Below are 20,674 nucleotides of genomic sequence, written 5' to 3'. Positions count from 1 at the left end.
TGGCACCAGATCCTGCTTCCAGTGCTAGAACGGGGTCCTCAGGGATCTTTTTTTCTCCATATGTTCAGTCCCTTTATTATTCTTGGATGCTGGTTTGCTCCTGGTGCTGCCACTTCTGCCACGGAGTGCTCTTTATTAGCCCTCATCTTAGTGTCTATAAATCTTTGTCTTTCATTGAGACTTTTTCACTCAGAATTCAGTTTGGTGTTTTGGTGGGGTTATTTTTTTGTTCTTTTGACAGTTGGGATAGCTCAGAAAGAATACTGGTGCTACTGCCATCTTGGTTGCTATTCCTCACCCCACCCTTTCAGTTATTTCTTTCACAGTTCTTAAGGAAACTGTCCTATTATCATGTCTGTCTAGTCACATGAACTGTTTGACTTCAAAACTTGAACCTATTTTTCACTACTTAAATATTTTCTTGAAGCCCTCAGTCCCATATTTCACCCTCTCCTCTTTTTTATTGGGCTTATTTAAGCTGTACCTGGCACCTATTATGCCTCTCATACCATCTCTCTCTCTTTCTTTAAAATTGTAACTCATTAGGTGTAACTTCTTCCAAAAATATTTTGCTGTTAACCTTTAACACTGTCCAAATAATCTGTATTTTCAACACCTACTGAAATGTTTGGGACACTGGGATTATTGGAATAAGCATATACATGTATGTACTTGTGTATGAATTTCAGTTAACAAGCAGCATTTAGACAGTACTTTTGAGTTACATGTTTTCTCACTTGATCCTCAAAACCACCCTGTGAAGTAGGTGCTATTATCCCCATTTTATAGATGAAGAAACTGAGATGGAAAGAAGTTGAAAGCGATGCACTCAGGGTTTCATAGTTAGAAAAAGTACAGGGTAGGATTCAAATTCAAATTTTCCTGACTCCAAGTAAAAGCACCATTGTGTGTGAATACACCACATATCTCAAGTCAGAACTCAATTCTAGGCACTTCTTAGCTCCCAACCTGAAAGAATTTTGTATTCTCTGTCTGTCTGTCTGTCTGTCTGTCTGTCTGTCTGTCTGTCTGTCTCTCTCTCTCTCTCTCTCTCTCTTATAGGCTTGAACAAGGAATGTCTAACCCTAAATATTCTGAGATGAGTAAATGTGGTCCAAAACCATCTCAGTTTAGGGACAAATGATTGGCATTACCTAAAATATTTTCTCTCAAATAAAAAAAAATCCACTTAGACATATAACCAAATGTTATTTAATATCTTAAAAAGTAACACAATCCAAAATGGATATTTCACACGACACTACATAAACAACATGAACACAATATTACCATGTGGAGGGACTTTCAAATATAGACTTACAAAAATCCCTGTCTTTTTTTTTCCTTTTAAGTTATTATACTAAGCATGACAAGTAATCATCATTTACAATATGATACACGGACACAATAAAAACCATGTTACAAATGTGCTGTTATAAATCAGTAACATTAGGGAAGACATTTCATGAGCTGTAATTATTTCATATGAAATACTATACAATATAAACAGAACATCCATCTTGGATGACCTTTACAGCAACCAGAGACCAAGTAAATTTTTAAAAATTTTTTTCAGTGCAAACACATTTATTCAAGGCAGTCTTGGCTGCAAAACTCCCTTCTAACATACAGTAAATCCCACTTGCATTTCTTAACTCATTTAACCTAATGCAACAGTCACATTCAGTCACTCAGGGAAAGATACCTGCAGAATTATGATCCCTTAAAGTTAGTGTTTAAACTGAAGTCTCAGCTATAAAGTAATAGCTATGCCAACTACTCTAAGGACCCACTTTCTGTCATACTTACATGGAGGTGTCCTTAGGGTGGCTCTATCCCCTACCCCAGCATGTGGGCACAATACCACATGTCAGTGTGGCAACATGTGGTGGTGTAGCAGTGTCTAGGTGGTGATGGAAGGGGACGGGGCAGAACACAAGGGTGACAGGAAGGCAAGGGTCTGTCGAGTGTGAACTTCAATGATTCTTTCATCTAACTGCAAAGGATATAAGTCATGTGAGATCTTCCCAAGATCCCAGATTTGGTACCTCTTTTTGGTGGGAGCAATAAAGGAACAGGGGCACTGAGGTCAGCCCTTGGAATGGGGAGGCAGGGTGTGGGTGGAATTAGTTTGGAATTCCATGGTTTCCTCACCTCCTCCAGTCACCACTCGGGAAATGTCCCCTGCCTTCAGCTGGCATGGTAATAGATGTTCATATCTCAAGCCAAAATATTAAAGCCCTGTAACAGTATATATACAACTCTAGGAAGAAAATTTAATTTTCACATCCAAATCATATTTCTAATCCAACTGTTTAATCCCAGATCAGCCTTCTAGAATTCCAGTCTTTCCAAATGACCCACAGCAAAGTATACAGAAACTATAGAGACCCAAGATTATTTGCAAAAGCTATGGCACCTGTCTGTCAGGATGCTGCTGCAAAGACAACTTCAACTAACTCAGCCTGGGAGATTCCAGTCCCTCATTCAACTGTAGAAGTGGAATTTAACCATGGAATCCGATTTCACCAAAATCAAGTGGGTAAAACTTAAGTATCTCTAAACAAACAAAAATCTCCCAGAAAAAGAAGAATACTGAATGTATTCTTAACACTGTAAAGCTTTCTTAGGAAGAAAGGGGAATGTCAACTGTCAGGTCCCAGCCAGTTGGAAGTATTTATTTGTTCACTCGGCAAAGGCATTCGATAGTCATCTCTATTCAGCCCAAGATGTTACTGAACCAAAGCCAGGTAATGTCTCCCAACACCATACAGGGGGGTTTTCAGTGTATTTTAGGTTCCTCTAAACCCAACATACAAAGAAGAGCCACGTGCAAACAGAAGTAGTAGTAGTAGAGGCTGTCTTCTGTAAGCAGGCAAGATGGTACTGGAGGTGGCCAAAAAAGGGAATGCTGTGCTCTGGGCGCTCCCAAGGTTGATAGCACATTGGGCAGCTCTATAGACTGGCCAGTTTTAATTGAGGAGCATGTCACTGTTAAGGCTATTTTTATCCCTCCCATTTTAGAGGACATATATAACAAGATCAGCTCCCTTTGGTAATCCAGATCCTTCAAAAGAGTAGGCTGAAATGGATTGTACTAAATCTCCTTTGTGCCGATCAGCCCTATAAAAAGTACTTGATAAAGATTTTTTTTTAATTAAAATGTGTATTCAGCACCTTCCACTGCCAAGAGCAGCCTTGTTCCTGAAAAATGTCATTGAGCCACAGGAGATGCAAAAGCTTTATACAAAAATCATAGATGAGGGAGTACATCTAGAACTAGGATCGGTCCAAGTGGGACATTTGGGGAGGGGCACCATTTAATTTGTCTGTCGTTTTGCCTCACACTCTATAAGCTATGGGGATGTTTTCATATTCAGAAAAAGCCCTGAAATTTCTAAGTAAAAATGGATGGCGTATCTTTTTTTTTTAATTGATACTCAACAATAATTAATTGACATTATTCTCTTTATAGGGGGGAAAAAGGATATTGCATGTAGTGCTTTCTCATGATGGCCTATCAACCCAATAGAAAAGAGATAGCTGCCTCTCACTGAGGGTGATCTCTAGCCTTATCACCTGATCATTCTTTTCCAAAATGGGGGTTACATGAAAAAGCACCCTCTATTTTCTGTTTGATTCTCAATAGTGAATCTGAATGCTTTGGAAGCACTTTGAGATCCAAGGTGAACTGTGTGCAAAGTTCTTATCAATCACAATTTTGAGGAGGCTCCAAATGCTGCCTTGATAATCTATAATGAGACACATTAGGAAAAGTGTTATGATTATGATTAATATTTCTATAATTTAAGTTAAAAACTTTATTTTCAAGTACACTTTGTGGTAAGGAGTGGTTTATCCCCCAGGTAGATTTTCTTCCCTTTTTTTCTTTCTTTTCCATTTACTGTGCCCAACAAAAAAGGGATGGCATTTGGAGCTTCCATTTTTTTAAATGCTGGTTAAGAAAAAAAGGGATTTGGAAAAAAAGCTAATGTACAACTTAGCTTTCGATTTCTGGACTTTTAAGACAAAAAAGCCAAATCTCAAAGTTTCAAAGCACTACAGTAGAGAGGGATGATTTGTTCTTTGCCCCCAGCTACTTTCCTTCTGGCCCTTTTTCTCATGTCTTGATAGGGAGGCACCCCTTCTTAATCTACTCATTAAGGTACCCTGAGATGTGCACAATATAGAAAATGGCATGTTATGCAAGGTCTAGCACAGAGAGTGAACGACAGAGAGGGAGAGTGGAATTGGGGGAGAGGGAAGGAGGCAGGGAGAGAGAAACAGACAGAGACAGATAGTGAGAATGGAATGTATAGCAAAGCTCTCTCAAGTAAAGTGAAAATTTGACTCGATATGTTAGCATGCAAGTGAAGGCAGATTGGGGCCCAAAGTGCTTCAAAGTTGGCGGTTCAAATATCTGGTGTGTATTCTTTGCCTTATAAAACCTAAAACTCTAATCATATTTAGCAGGTGCTAAATCATACTTACCAACTACCTACCAGAAAAACAAATTCTAGCAGGGATGGGAAAAAGATAAGAATTTTTCAATTTTTTTTTTCTTGATAGGAAGACTATACAGCAACCAAAAAACCCCTAAAAAAAGCAAAAACGCCAAATGAGCTTTCTTGAAGAGAAATACAAAGATCGAATCTGAAAAGCTAAACGCCACAGTAAAGAGGAATCATGGAAATGGGGGAAGGGACAGGAAATGGTGACTTTAAACACAAGTGTCAACACACAGAGAGAATATCGTGACCCGATGCGTCAGAAAGTTTGAACCTTGCTCTTTTCTAATACCCTCAAACACACTGCTGCCATTTCATTGAATTCATGGAGGTAGTTATATGTGAAAATAAAAATTACCATAAAGTAACATGTTGTATTATAATAATACATAGTAAATGTGCAAAATACTGACAGATGTGTTGACCTTTTAAAGTTGAACACGTAGAAAGATTCCACCTAACTCAGTTCTGTAAACCTTTCAGTCAATATACAAAAAGAGAAGACCAGATAAGAAACCATAACAGAAAGCTCTAATCTCATGGAAGGAGTATGATGGTAACAGAAACTCTTGGAGAGGCGCCCAAGGGATTGGTCTTCAAGAACCTCAAGACGGAATGGCCTTAAGATCCCATTTTAAATACATTTTTCCAAGAGTAAAAATTAACTACAGATGAGAATGTTTCTATTTGAAACTCCTGTTTACATTCCATTTTTTAAAAGTCTATAATTTCAATACTAATGACTGCTGGTCTATGAGAGATTTTTGAAATTATATACACCATTTATCTGGCTAGATAGTGTATAAATTTCCTTACACTATTCACTTTTTGTCTAATGCTTGACAATTTTCGATTTAAAAAAGTTTTTTTTTAAATAAATGATTTCTCCCATTTTCTGTTAATATACTACCTGATTTTTACAGTGGCTATTTTCAGAAGTTAACATAGCATTCCAACATTTCTATTACTTATGAACAGATTTTTTAATGAATTTTTGTGGAAAATTTAGTAACTGTATGGTATCCAACTCCCCAAAGAAACAGACTCTGGAGTCTATTAGATATATTATCGTTCCTTCTCACATATTTAAACAATGAGGGAAACGATGCATTTCTGAGCAGACATGGCATGCCATAGAGGAAATAAGGCATGAGGGTGAAGGCCCATTGGTTTAGGAGTCTACTCAGAAATGCAATGGAATGTCTAATTGCAACATAAAAAGGAATTCTTAATACCAAAAATAAGGAATCTGACCCATGTGTCTCCCAAATATTTGCAAAGGAATCAAAGTCCCCCAGTGCTTCAGGTTCTAAAGCAAACTGGGGGGGGCTCTAGGAATCTACCAATTGTATACAACTGTAAAAAATGCGACAACACAGATACCTGTGATTTCTGGTGATTCAAATTATGATATTAAGACGGAAGTATTTTACAAATGTTATACCTAACAAAATCTGAACTCCAACTGCAATTCACATTTACAGTTGAATGCATTAATTCATTTATAATAACTGGCTGACCAAAAACAAAACAAATCCATCACAAAGAGAAACTCTGTACTGTTAGATATCACTGCCTTGCATCTCACATCATTTTTTAAAAATTATTTATCATTTTCACCCATTTTCATTTGCTGTTCTAATAAAAATCTTGGAACTTTCAATGACCAACTTATTTTGAGTCAGAAAATTTGGTATCTTTTTGCATAAATAATCCCTAAACTGTGGAAAGGCATCTTTAATGCCTTAAACTAGAAACCAAAACAAAACATTAACAAACCATTTGTGGGAACAATATGGGCTAAAAACATCTATAAGACTACCTAAGAGTGACTCCTGAAAGTTGGTACCAATGTATCTGTAAACATTACTCTGGCATAGTTCATATATGCATAATTACTCTGGAAAATTTTAGGGGAGTACAAATTATGTATATGCCACACCTGTAGAATGAGGGCTTCGTGCTAGAAATCCCATGGGCACAAATATATCTCCACTCAGATCATATTTTTATTTGTCCACAATCATCTTTCCAGGAATCCAAGGCCTGAAGTTCAACTCTCCCTAAATCTGCTCTTCTATATAACCACTAAAGATTATTTTCCACAGCCTAATTTAGGCATTCTATTTAAAACTACATAAAATAGAATTATATCCTTCCATTAGAAAGAAATAAACTCCTCAGGCCATACTCTTCATTTGTATCACAAAGAAATTGCTTTTCATTTAAACAAATTAGTTATTTCCTCTATTAAACTAGGAACATCATAAGTATCACAAGAATAAAATGACCTCCCTAAGATACATGATTTAATACTTAGAAAAAAAAAATTACCTCTTCCATCACTCAGTGCTGTTGCTAAGCCAAGTCGGTAAATTCCCCCTTTCTTTGTCCACTTCAAATTCAAAGACCTATAGATAATTCTCTTTGTAGTTATGGAAGGTTTAGAGTCAGATAAGGATCTGATATAGTCATACCCCTCCAAAAAAAATACCCCAAACCAAACACACGCACACACAAAAAAATCCTCATAACAAAATACCACCCAGTAATTCGAACACAATCCCTTCTAACTCACTTTCAAGGGCTCCTGCAAAAAGAGTGTCATGAGAACTCACAGTGAAAATGATGGGTGTATAAGTAATTCACAGACAGAGAAGGGCTGAGGTCCTTTCTAGCAGTGTTTGGCGCTATTTTCCTCATGGTGACCCGTGCCTTTTATTTTATGCTTTCTGTGGTGGCTAAGCTTGGGGGGAAATAAGTGTCAAGGATCCGTTCTGTGGCACTGTTCAACCAAGGACTAAGAGCTTCATCACACATCTGTGGCATTGGTCAATGGAATTAGCAACCACATGACACCAAAAAATGCAGCTAACACCTACAGTGGCTAGACTCTCACCTATGTGCTCAGTTATGATCAGTTAAGCAAAAGTATACACATTACCCCTACTGGGCTAGTCTGTTGCTACAGAGCCATAAACGTGAAAAACAATACTTGGAAATTAAGATTTTTTTTTGTTTTTTGTGGTTTTTTTTTTTAGTTTTTTGTTTTTTTTGTCCTAGCCTACTTTAGCAGCACAGTTTAAGTAAACACCAAAACTGTGGTGGAGATGCTTGTCTTCCCAAAGATGTAAACATCGGTCCCAACGTCGTAAACTTCGCCATACAGGATGAGACAAAAGATTGGAGGAGGCAGGATGACTATCACACACTAGTAACAGAAGCTTGCAAGCAATTGGGTTTCGGCAACTTCTCGGCTTCATTTGCTGAGGGGTCTGTACTTGTGCGGAAGCTGAATGCCGGCGCTGCGCCTATGTGCGCGGGGCTCAGGGTTGGGTTTTGACGACGGTTACTTTCAACAATGCTGGAAGTGTTGGAAGCCAGGCTCTCACGGGTACTGGATGAATTTAAAAAAAGGAGAGAGAAAGAAAGGGAAAAAAAGAAAAAAAGTTTTCACATAAATAATTACATATCAAGTGCCAGAGGAAGAGAGAATGATGTATTTAATGGACTTCCTCTGTTGGTTAGTAATGTCAGATCAATAAACTACCCCAATTTGATTACTCACATATGTTTCTTCAAAATGGATTCCAGAAGTTTTCACGAGTCAGTATGTTATAATACTAGCACGTTAAATGGGCTAAAGGATTTCAGATGGCTGAACACACAGTTGGATTTTTTAACTCAAGGAAACAATTTCAAGATGTCACATGCTAGACAGACATCAGATGGATTTTTTTAAACACATACACACGCATAAATATATATGCATAATGCCTTCATTTTTAGGCTGGCACATAAAGGAGTAATACCAAATTGGGTCAGTGAATTTACTGTTAGATTTGTTGAACTTTACCATATTGGACTCATGATGCATAGTCCAATTATGTGAAAATTGGATCCTTGATGCACTCCAGAGAGTACATTTTTAGTTAGATCTTTGGGTCAAATTTTAACCTTTATAAGTTCTTTTTTAAAAAATCCACAATACATAAAATTTCCTATTTTTAGGAATTTAGGAAATTTTAGAAAAAATAGGAAAAATGACCTATTCTTGCTGTAGACACAGATCACAAACCCATTTTACCTAAGAGATATTCTTTGTGGTCATAATCCAGGAATTTACCACCTTCTGGCTGGGCTCTGGTCTTGGGGGGCAGCCATGCAGGCAGATCCCTTTGCTTGGTATATATTCAAAGCCATCCCACTTGGGTAGGAACTGACCGAACAATTTGTGCCAAAGCACTAGGGGAGAACATCACTTGAAATGAGTTCAAATATTGTTAAGGCAAATAAATAACACTTGCTTTTTCCATTCAGTTGTGGGACATATAATTATTCTTTCCTTCCTTTTTCCTTAGAGGATTCTATGTGCTAAAAATGCTTTAACAGCTTTATTCAATTTCTTGGTTAATTTCTCAACTTATTTTCATAACTCTAAAAGGGCTAAGACAATTACTGAAAATTTGCTGGGAGATTACCAAAAAACAAAACAAAACAAAACAAAATCTACTTGGTTTAGTGTTAGGGTAGCATTGCTTAATAGGTTCCTATGTTTCAAGCCATGAAGAGTTTTGAATTTTCTGGCATGGGGAGAGAGGGTCTCCACCTCCATACAGATGGATTTACTGTTTGCTAAAGTTGAAAACAGGGGGAAAGAATTAACATACTTCCTATAAGTTTTTGGACTTATTGGGTGGATCCATCGTGCCTGATACATCATGCTCTAATCTCATATCTGACCTAGATTAGTACATAAAATGTATTTAATAAAATTGAGGCTGTGCTTCAAATGTCCTTGTCATCTGTGAGCTGCTCAAAACTGGTGCAGACAATGTTCCCTGCCTTCCCTTGGCTCCTAGCCACTTGAGAATTCTGTGTAACCTTGGACCACCACTATCTAAGAACCCTCAGTTGTCTGCAACTTCCAGAATCTTTCTGGAAGGGATGAACTGGTAACAAAGAAGCTTGCATGTGGTTCATGATGGAAACAAATATCATTTGGTCTACATGCAGAAGGTCCCTCCAAAAGTTAATACAATCTAAAGAAAGAAGGTCAAATTCTTTACTTTTGGCTGCGAGTAATTTGAAGCCAGGTCTTAAAAGCACAGGGTTAGTCTGAACTTCTACACTGATAAATTGGTCTTCCATGAAAAACTCTTGGTCTATTTTATGTCAGAATGCTCTTTTTTGAACAATTAAAGGAAATGCTAAATTTCAGTTACAAGGTGATGAAAATAAAAGCTTTTTTGCTCTCTGAGTTTGTGGACACTCCAATCTAAAATCTATCAATGGGGTCTGTGGATCCCAGGTTGAGTATTTCTGCCTTGGAGTAACTTCATGTCTCCTTCCTTCCCAAAAGAAATATGAAAAGAATCAACTTTCTCCAAGAGAGTAAGTGAATTCAAGACTCTGGATTATGAGTGTCTACTTTGCCCACTCTCCAGTCCCTTTTAGCTACATCAGTCACCAGTATATTTAACAATCAGCTCTCCAAAAATAAAAATGGACACATGACACACTTCTAAGTTTTATCTGTATTAACATCTTCTCCTATCACTTGAAGTTTAAGCAATCAACAAAAACTCTATTCCTGATCTGTGGTATTGGCTGGTTTTTAAGGTATAAAAGTTGACACTATGCCAGCTAGCTACCCTTTCCTTGTCTGAAAAAGGATGATAACATTAATTCTTACCTTCTTCTTAGGGTGATTGTGAGGATCCAATAAAAATATATTTTAATAAACCTTTATTATTCATCAGTATCATTATTCTTAGTAGTAGTAGTAGTAGTAAAGAAACCAATTATAAGGAAATACAGTTATCAAGCTATTTAGATCATTTTTAAACATTTATTTTGAAATCAAGTTCATGAACTCCAAGTTAAAAAGTCCTACTCTAGAAGGGAGCCTAATGGAGAGGTGGTGGGAGCTTTACAGATGTTCTTATTAAGGACAAAACAAATTTAATGATGTCTAAATGATCATTCTAAATGGATAGAATGGACTCAATAACTGTTGCCTTCTACATGGGTGATCCAGTCAAAACCAAGCCACAGGAAACTTCCTTGTACAGTCCTCCAAAGTAACACTAGAACCCACTTCTCAGCTTCCCCAGGGCTGGCACTTAGTCAAGCGTCTGGAAGGTTGGGTATTGGGTGTGGAGGGGAACACCATGTTGGAGTAGAGAACATGCCAGCCTTAATATCAGACGATCTGGATTTAAGTTTCAATCCTGACTGTTCCTCATTTAACATTAAGCAAATAACACCTCAATGTTTAACCTTAATTTCCTCAACTCTAAAAGGGGGTGGATTTAAAAAATGCTAGCCCTATCTACCTCAGAGAGTGGCTTTTAAGGAACAAAATGAGGTTATATGTATAGAAATATCAAGAATTAGTATTAGGGGGAACGGAAGGATGACTATGGGAAAGGAAAACTTCTTTTGGTTGCCACAAGCTCCTGTGCCCACCAATCCCTGATGCTTTTACCATATCTATAGCAGGGTCCATTAAGGGAAGGGAGGAAGAAAAATTCTATTCTGCTTTCTTTGAGGGTACTCTTGTGATCCTCCAGCAATATCTTGCCTCTGCTTCTGTTTCAGACACAAAACAAGACTAGAAACTAAGAGAAAATTATTTCAGAATTCTGAACCCCACACAGGAAGAAAGGAAACAAAACATTAATTAAGTTTAGCCTCCAATGTGCAAAGCACTTTAGAAATGTCATTTCATCCCTACAACAAGGTCAGTGTTATCATGATCCCCATTTTACAGTTGAGGAAACTAAGGCAAGCAGAGGTGATATATGACTCCTCTAGGGGGTCACACAACTAGAAAGTGTTTGAGGCAGGATTTGAATGTGGGTCTTCCTTGCTTCAGGTCTAGTGGTCTCCCTCCGGTAGCAGAGGGAGAAACCAAGCAGGACTCCAATCCTTGCCCCTTTCCTGAGGTCATCCCTAGCCTCAGCCCCTTCCCCACGGCTCCACACAGATGCTATTTTCCCAGAATATAAAAGACAAAATTAAGATGAAATCTTTCACTGTTGGTACTGCAACAACAGAAACTTATTCCCACATAGGAACTCTTGAGTGCTTTCCCCATAGAAACATTAATTCCCAAGGTGATATTTATAGAAGGCTTCTATTCACGGTATGTTGCAGGTTAAATACAGTAGATTAGGAGGATGTGACATGAGAAGCTAACTAGCACATAGCATAGCATCATCTTTATGGGAAAATGTATTCCAAGTGGCAATTAATGAATCCACAATAATAAAGGCTCCCTTTGTAAAAACCCCTTACCTTCCATCTTAGAGTCAGAGGCAGAACAGTGCTTAGGGCTGATCATGTTTTAGGCTTTAAAAAGATTATTAAAACTCTCTACCTTTATCACATTTAAAGTTCTTACATTCTCTTTGGCAATATTTATTTTTAAACTTTGAAAAATAAACCCTTACCTTCCATCTTAGTATAATTCTAAGACGGAGCAGCGAAAAGGGTTAGCCAATCAGAGTTTCAATCACTTGTCCAGTGTCATACAGCTAGGATGTATCTGAGCCACATTTGAATCAGGTCTTCCTTATTCCAGGCTATTGTCAATTTTTACAGAAGCACTCATTTCCACTGACATCTTAAGCCAGTTTTCCATCATGGTGTAGGAGTGATCCTGGATTTTCAAAGGTTATGATCATGGATGTCAAATCCTATTTTTCTTTACTCTTGTCTCTGAGGAAGGAATTGCCCTCCTTATGCCTAATGCCAACCTCTCTAATGGTATCCTTCCTTCATCCCATTTCCTTTTATCTTCTTCCAGACTGCCTTCTCCAAATCCAGTCTTGGATACTTACCAGCTATGTGATCCTGGGGGAAAATCATGCCACCTCTGCCTCAGTTTCCTCAACTGTAAAATGAGGATCATAATATCACCTACCTACCAGAGTTGTTGGGAGAATCAAATGAGAAACTATTTATAAAATTCAAATGCTGGTAATGAATATTATTATTTCCATTTTAGCTGTTAATAACTCCTCAAATATTTACTAATATGCAGCCATGTTGTTTCTCCCAACAGAATATAAAATCAAGGGAAAAAACTGTTTTGTTTTGTTCTCTGGACTTCTAAAGGCTAGCCTATAGTACCTGGCACACAGTAGAGGCTTAGGGAATGTCTGCTGCCTGAATACTCCTACCTTGAAAGGCTCTGAGCCCTGGCCAAGTGACAGACAGCATGTTAGTGGAACACCAGCTTATCGCCACAGGGGGATAAATGTTTTTGGCCAGAGCAACTCTTGAAGGTTGAAGACTTGGGGGTGGGGGGACAAACTGTGTTCTGCGTCAGTGAAAAGATGCCTCAGCCACACTCCTGGCTGCCATGTATGTGCTGAAGACACTCTCAATTCCTTGTAGTATAGACATCAGGACCAAGTAGGACTTGAAGCATTTCTGAATTTGGAGCAAGACTGGACCTTACTTTTGGCTCAGATTTAATTGTGTGCTATGAAATCCCCAAATCAGCATTATGAGATAGCCAAAATATTATATGCCAATTCCACTGTAGCTCTGTGCTGGCGGGCTGCCACCCCTGGTACTGGGCTCTGTCTCACTTCTGAAGATAAATGCATAGCAAAGAAACTATGACAACAAGGGCTCTCTGTTCCCGAGGATTTGGAGTGCATTCATTTCCTAATTTGCTTTTCCTGGGTCCTGAGAAAAATATCACAAGGACTTCTGAGGTGTCTGCTCTCCTATTCTTACCACATCAGGGGAGAATAATTCCTGGGGAAAGACTAACACTTGGTTTGAGAAAAAGACAAATCATTTGTAGATACTACCATGGATTTAGTCCATTAAAGGAATGTTGCTAGTGCTATATCTGAAATACACAGTTCTAAATCCACCAATTTTTTATCATCAAGAGGCTTTGAAGGCATATATTATGGTCCATTATTAGTGCCCCATCAGATTTCTTTCAAGTGAAAAATCAGGACTTTGCAAATAAGCCGAAAAACTAATTTTTGTGAAAATAGGTTTTTGTACATGTGAACCCTCCTAGGATTTCACTGTCATAACCTGCTTTAGGACCTATTTAATTTTGTCTCCCAGAACATTAACAAGGGCATAACACATTGCTGAATTTCTCTTCTCTTTAAAGTAGCAAACTATTCAGTTAGTTATTTGGGTTTTCTTTTAAAGAAGTCTTTTTGAGCAAGGGAGGGAAGAAGACACTGCCTTTGATGAATCATCTTTTCCAGATGCCTTATTTTTCATTAAAAGTAATTGTTCTATTTGATATTACAGCTAGTCCCTGATTGGTGCAAATAATGAATTCCATAAAGCAGTTGCATGTATTTGAGTTTGCACTATTTGAAGTTATAATTATGTACGATATGGGTAACTGGTTCCAGCCTAGCAAAAATATGTGGTACAAATTTGATAGTATGTGGCCACTTCATGGGACTCATTATTCACACTAATCAGGATCTAAATCTTCTAAAGATCTCTAAGCTATCAAAAAACCAGACTATTATTTGGATTAAGCAGAAAGGTTAGTGGCCTTGCCCATCCTTGCCACATAGGCAGGGATAAAAATTGATCCTTTACTTCTCACCAGGGTAAATACTAGATTTTTTTTTCTTTTTTGAAATTTTTATTTTAATTAGTCAATTTGGAACATTTTCCTTGGTTACAAGAATCATATTCTTTCTCTCCCCTCCAACCCAGCTCTTCCTTTAGCCAATGCGCAATTCCACTGGGTTTTACATGCGTCCTTGATCAAAGCCTATTTCCATGTTGTTGATGTTTTCCTTAAGGTGATGATAAAATCTAGATTTCTTATCAAGCCCTCAGTCATGGGAGTTGGGTAATCCATGTGGCCTCACATCAGAGAGTTCTCCTGGGACTTAGAACAGGTATGCTTTATTTCCCATTTGGGTGAACTCCTAGCCATCCTTCATTATACCCCCAGGAATTAATTAGATCACATCAGCTCTGGAACTCAGTACCATCTGCTGTTAAGGTCCTTTCCAATGGAGTGAAGACCTGACCTTCCAGAGCCTCCCTTAGGGAGAGGACCTAAGTCAGCCATTTTTTTATTTCTCATCTGACTAAATTCCTTGACTTCCATCATGCCTCTCCCCTCTACTGGGTCCCTTCTTACACTCTTTTCTCTGCCTTTTCTTTTTCCTTCTGTCTGTTATTTTCTCTCATTAGATTATGAGCTCCTTGAGGGCTAGCTTTGTCTTTTGCCTTTCTTTGTATACCCAGCTCTTTAGCACAGTACCTGGCATGTAGAAGGAAGGGGTAGGTAGAGAGAAAGAGAATATGTGTGAAAAGGAATAACATTTATATAATGCTTTACTATGTTTGAGGCAGTGCCAACTATAAATATTATCTCATTTAATCCTCACAACAACCCTTCAAGGTAGGTGCTATTATTATTTTCATTTTACAGTTGAGGAAACTGAGGGAAAGGAAAGTTAATGACTTTCCTGGGATCACACAGCTAGTAAGAATCTTAGGCCATTATTTGAATTTTTGTGTCCCTGACTCCAAGACTCTAGCAGTCTATCCACTGTTTATGAACTGATTGACCAAGATCTCCTCCCTTCAAATTCAGTATCTTTTCCCATGCACTATACTTGTCTTGTAGGTTGCCATGGCTAATTCATCACCCTGTAGTTTAAGCAGTGAGTGAAAAAAGGGAGTCAAGATTTCAAGATTTACTGGTATTGGGATGCCAAGTTTTAAAAAGACATTCTATTTAGAGGCTGAATAATAGGTTGAATATACAATTTATATTTTCCTCATTCTATACTGGTGTTATTTTTAATGAAAACAACTTGAGGTATTGAAGAATCTATCATCTTCCCTGCTGGGTAGAACCATTCAATGCAATAATACTGTTGGTGATCTCCAAAATGATTACTCTAAGCCAAAACAAGGAAAAGAAATCACAACCAAGCAGAAATGAGCCAGAGGAACACTTCCTCAATTAAAGTTGCTGTTTCTATATTAGATGTCAAATACAACCCTGATCATTCCAATGGTCTTTAGGTCAGAAAAACTGGTCCATATGGTTTTGCTTTCAAGGCTGACAAACATTCACACTTTATTGAGCCATACATGTTTGCAATATATTAAGCAGCTTACCTATGCTTGTGTTTTGGAGAGTCATTTTACCAAAAATCTGGCAGCCTTGGTGATTTATGTCTTTGGGGATTGTAGTTAAGAGAGATGACATGGTGCAGTTGGATAGAGAGCTAGCCTTGAAGCCATAAAGACCAGAATTTAAATCAAAACTCTGATACGCTTGGGCTGTGTGATCCTGAATAATGTCAGAAAACCTTTTGGGAACTTTCTGAGCCTGTACTTAGCAAAGATTGTGCCATGCTTCCTTCATTGATGGAACTGTGAGTTCTATGTACACCAATGAAATCACCAGTCCATTCCCAGGTCCTATATTTAAGCTTCAATTATGCCCTTTTTTTCTGGCTGTAGCTTTACAGCATTTAGGTTATTGCCTTAAGGGAAGGATGTGTCCTTCCCAATAGAATGTAAGCTCTCTGAGGACAAAGGCTGTTTCTACCTTATCTTTGAACAATGCTAGCACATAGTAGGTGCTTTAATATATGACTGTCACTTAGTAGTGTCAGAGATTGTTCCTTCATTGGCTTCTTCCTTCAATGCATTATTGGAGCGTAGAGGTGAAGCTGGTCTCTCAAAGACTATACTAGAAGAGCTAATGTTCTGGCTAGTCCTACCCAAGCTGGAAAGGAAAGTATTCAGAAATGTACCCTAAAATGTGTCATTCACAGAACAGCCTGATTAGGTTTGGGGAGACTCATCAGAAGACAAAGCTACCATGGCACAATGGAAAGGATGCTGGAGTTGGACTTAAGGGATCTTGGGGCAAATTCCAGTGATGCTCACCTGTGGGACCATGAGCAATTCCCTTCACTTTCATGGTCTCAAGTTCCTCATCTATAAAATGAAGAGGCTGGTCTAGATGACCTTGAGGTTGTCTTATAGCTCTCTGAGGCTATAAAACTGCTAAGATCCAGAAGGACTGCAAGCTGCATCCCTGGAAGATGTTCTCATAGCAACGATGCTCAAAATGATGACATATCACCTATTATGATGCAGTCAGGGAGTCTCTAAACTATCTAAATTTGACTCTCCCCAGGATCACAGACAACACTTTGGCTGGACATTGTGGCAATATATTGGAAGATAAGCCTTTTAAGCTAGGTCTAAAAACAGAGTATTGAAGAGAACAGCTCTCTTTACTCCTTTCTTTGATAACATGGGACAATCACATCGATTGCATTAAGATGGGATAGTTGTAACTTGTGGGAGTCTACACTTTCGTGGTCCTTGTAAGTGACCACAGGAGACAACAGATGCCTCTACAATTTAATACTGCATGACCAGAGGTCATCCAAGCCCTTCATTTTACAGGTGAAGAGACTGAGGCCAAAGGGAGCTGCTGAAAGTCACAATGTTCATGGTCAGAGGAAGGCTCTCTGATTCCAGAGCCTTTCCCCAGTATCAAACTGCAGAAGAAAATACAATTAGAGAACTAGATCATTTGATAATTCAAACGCTGTCTAACATAATGGCAAAGTTCAAAGACTCGAGACGTTATTCAAGTGAAGAAGCTTAGGAAGGTTTCACCAGCTTTTTGATGTATCATTGAAAAGGAAATTTAAGACCTCATTTTATAAAGCAAATCTAAGCAAATAAAAGTGGAGGCAACAAGAGAGATCTACTCTGTTCTTAAGAATAGCAAGGCTCAGGGGGCAGCTGGGTAGCTCAGTGGATTGAGAGCCAGACCTAGAGACGGGAGGTCCTAGGTTCAAATCTGGCCTCAAACACTTCCCAGCTGTGTGACCCTGGGCAAGTCACTTGACCCCCATTGCCTAGCCCTTACCATTCTTCTGCCTTGGAGCCAATACACAGTATTGACTCCAAGATGGAAGGTAAGGGTTTAAAAAAAAAAAAAGAATAGCAAGGCTCGAGTTCAAACCCTGTTTCAGACACTTCAGAGCTGGGCGAGAAAGTCACTTATCCTCTGGGCTTCAGTTTCCCTTTGGTAAAATGGGGATATTAAAAAGACTTACCTTATTTACTGCATTAGAACATTTGTGAGGATTAAATGTAAAGTGCTCTATAAATTTCAGCTACTTCTATACCTATATATAAAAGAGCATATCCTCTGATTTGTATTATATCAAAAGATTAGGGTAATTAGGTGACTTAGTGGATAGAGTGCCAGACCTGGAGTCAGGAATATTTATCTTCCTGAACTCAAATTGGCCTCAGACACTTAACTGGCTGGCTGTGTGACCCTATGTTAACCCCTATTTGCCTCAGTTTCCTCATCTGGAGAAGAAAATGGCAAACCACTCTAGTATCTTTTCTAAGAAAACTCCCAATGGGATCAGGAAGACTCAGATATGACCAAGATGACTGAATCACAACAATTAACTTTTGAGCACAGCTGTGGTTTTAAAAAAGAAAAGCAAAGCCATTCCCTTCCCCTCCTCCCTCAATCCCAAACCACAACGTATATTCCATGCTAATAATAACATGAGTAATATTGTTGGAAACAATGGCTCCAATGTTCTTACTTCTTTACCCAGAATAAAAGGGTCCCTAACCACACATGACATGTGGAAATGTAAATTACATGTGCAAAAAACCCTCGGTTGCTCCCTAGTGCCAGGGTCTTTAGCACCCCACCCCACTAGCTTTCTCTTCAAGACAGCTGTGTGAAAAGCATTGGAAATGGTCTTGTGGAAAAGGGCTAGAGAAATACCCAGAATATCAAGACACCATACAGCAGAAGGGCTTCAGGTGAACAGTCAGGGACATCCTCCAGTGACTGTTTCAGTTTGAGGATTAAAGGTTTAATTTCCCTAGGATCCACTGCAACCAGAATTCAAAAGAAGGGCAAATTAGGAAAGGAAAACAGAGTCAGAAGAGAAGCATGCAAAAAAAAAAGAAAGAAAAAAAAGAAAGGCAGCACTACACTAGGAGATGGGGAAAATTGTTAACTAATGGGGAAATTTTTCTTAGAAAAGAATAAATTTCTCCTGAAACTGATTTTTTTAAAAAGTTTAAAACTGGAAGCAGCTAACGTGGCTCAGTGGAGAGAAAGCCAGACCTGGACATGGGAGGTTCTGGGTTCAAATCCAACCTCAGACATTTCCTAAGCTGGGTGATTCTAAGCAAGTCCCTTAACCCCAGTATTCTAGCCTTATTTCTTTTCTGCATTGGAACCAATATACAGTATTACTGGGTTTTGTTTAAAACAGTTTTAAAAAAAATAAAAAAGCCTAAAATGGGACAATGTAAATCTGTTATACCCAATGCTGGATTTTGTGACACTCCAGGGTTGCCAAGGTTAGATTGTGATTTTCAAAACTAAGTTCGAATGATTGTTCAGTTCTATTATAAAAAAATTAAAATGCTATAAAGGGCCCTACCCTGGGAATCATCAAAATGTTAAGTATCAGGAGAGAAGATTAAGATAATCGAGGAGAAGTTCACTTCAACCTCCAAGAGAGCTGGGAACAAGCTGACCTCCCAACAGTATTTCTGCACCTAAGAGTCACCAATCCGGATTAGAATGGGGAATGAAAATGAGAGCCCTGGGTCACTGGACCCTTTCTGCACAAAGAGGCTGAGAAGGAAGGAAGCAAGCTAAGCCCCCCTTCTCTGCCATCTGCCATGGCCCTACAACAACCATCTTCCTGACTGAACAGAGACGGAGTTTGGTGTAGAGCTGGGGATAGAAAGGGCACAGAGACTTGGATTGAAATCCTGGCTCCAAAGCTTGCTAGCTACTCAGTCTGAGGTCAAGCCACTTACCTCTCAGCCATCCAGTTTCTCCATTTGAGAAATGGGCACAAAAGCATGAAACTGGCTGCATTACCTATCTCACTTGGTTGTGGTAGGGAAAAGCACTTTGTAAACCTTAAAATCCTACAGGAATCTGAAGAGGATTATTACTGACTATCAAACGCCTTCACCTCTCCTTGAAAAGTAGGGTCAATTCTCTATAGAAATATAGGGTGTCCCAAAAGTCTTATTATATAGTTTTATATCGTAAGCTGACTTTTGGAACACCATGTATAAATAGTTTGGGGTCATCAACTCTACAGCAGCAGTGAGAACAGTTTATGCTTGAAACAATATCCATATTATTTATGACAACACTCAGAGACAATGTAATATCAAAGAGAGTGAACCTATCTCAAATTCAAGAAGAGCTGGGTATGATTCTGCAAGCAACTTAACTCTCAATACTAGAGGAAGCTGTCCTTAGACTTCCTTATCTCAGGCATTTAAATGCCAGGGAACATTTTATCAGAGTAAAGCAGGCAACCCCTTGTTCCTGAATAGCTGTAACTCTTCATTGCTAGAAGACATTTCCTCACTGGGGGTGCCTTATACCAATTAAAAGTCATTGGTTGGGACAAATATTAGCAACAGATATTTATATAGTTCTTTTAAGGTTTTCAAAGTGCTTTACAAAAAAATTCCCATGCCCCCCCACTTTTGAGCTCTGTGCCAATCCTACTCCAAAAAAAAAAAAATCCAAAACTTTTAATAAGGAAGGAAAACTTTTCATTTCCCAAAGTCTTAAGATCACTTAAGGGGGATTCTGGGGAGGAAAGGGAAAGGGGGTGCCTCTTCCCACTGTGTTTTCTGGCAGAACTACAAAAGGGAGAAGAACAGAGAAGGCACGAGGATGGTGGGATAGGACAGCAGGGCAAAGAAGGAAGGGGTATGGCAGCTGTAGCAGCTACTTTTGTCATCCAAAAAGAAATGTCCATCTAATTGTTGATTGGGGTAGGAATGAACCCTGACTTTCTGAGCATCAATGATGCTTTATCAGAGGCACAAAACCCCTGATATCTGAAACTCTCAGATTAAACGCTCTAAGTTTAGGTCATCGCAGACAAGAATTGGTCTTAGGGAAGGAGCCAACCCACCAGTCCAGATTGGTGATCTCTACAGCTGCAGAAACATTTTTTTTTCAATTCCTGAAAAAGAAGTCAGAAACAGGTTGTTAACAAAACAGTTCCACCACTCAGAATTCAAAGCACTGATACTGGGAAAGCGCCTGAGTATTGATGTTCGACATTAAACTCCTTGGGGGT

The 20,674-nt window shown here is 38.6% G+C and overlaps 1 protein-coding gene across 17 annotated transcripts in view; it reads right to left on the bottom strand.

Annotated features, from left to right (window-relative positions):
• Positions 1-1,196: 1,196 nt before the first annotated feature.
• The window catches only part of STOX2 (storkhead box 2), a 314,602-nt gene continuing 295,124 nt past the window's right edge, over positions 1,197-20,674 (bottom strand). For 16 of the 17 annotated variants that reach the window (XM_056802946.1, XM_056802945.1, XM_001363933.4 and 13 more), the window contains one exon: positions 1,197-7,905. In XM_056802946.1, the coding sequence (XP_056658924.1) occupies positions 7,713-7,905 (193 nt within the window). In that variant the 3' untranslated portion in view covers positions 1,197-7,712. Of the gene's footprint in view, positions 7,906-20,506; positions 20,558-20,674 lie in introns of all 17 variants that reach the window. The other variant, XM_056802947.1, reaches the window with a different exon arrangement.

This window comes from Monodelphis domestica, chromosome 6 (assembly GCF_027887165.1).
Source record: "Monodelphis domestica isolate mMonDom1 chromosome 6, mMonDom1.pri, whole genome shotgun sequence".
Lineage (NCBI taxonomy): Eukaryota > Metazoa > Chordata > Mammalia > Didelphimorphia > Didelphidae > Monodelphis > Monodelphis domestica.
Note: the sequence above shows the minus strand (reverse complement) of the source record. Positions and strands in the feature narration are given on the sequence as shown.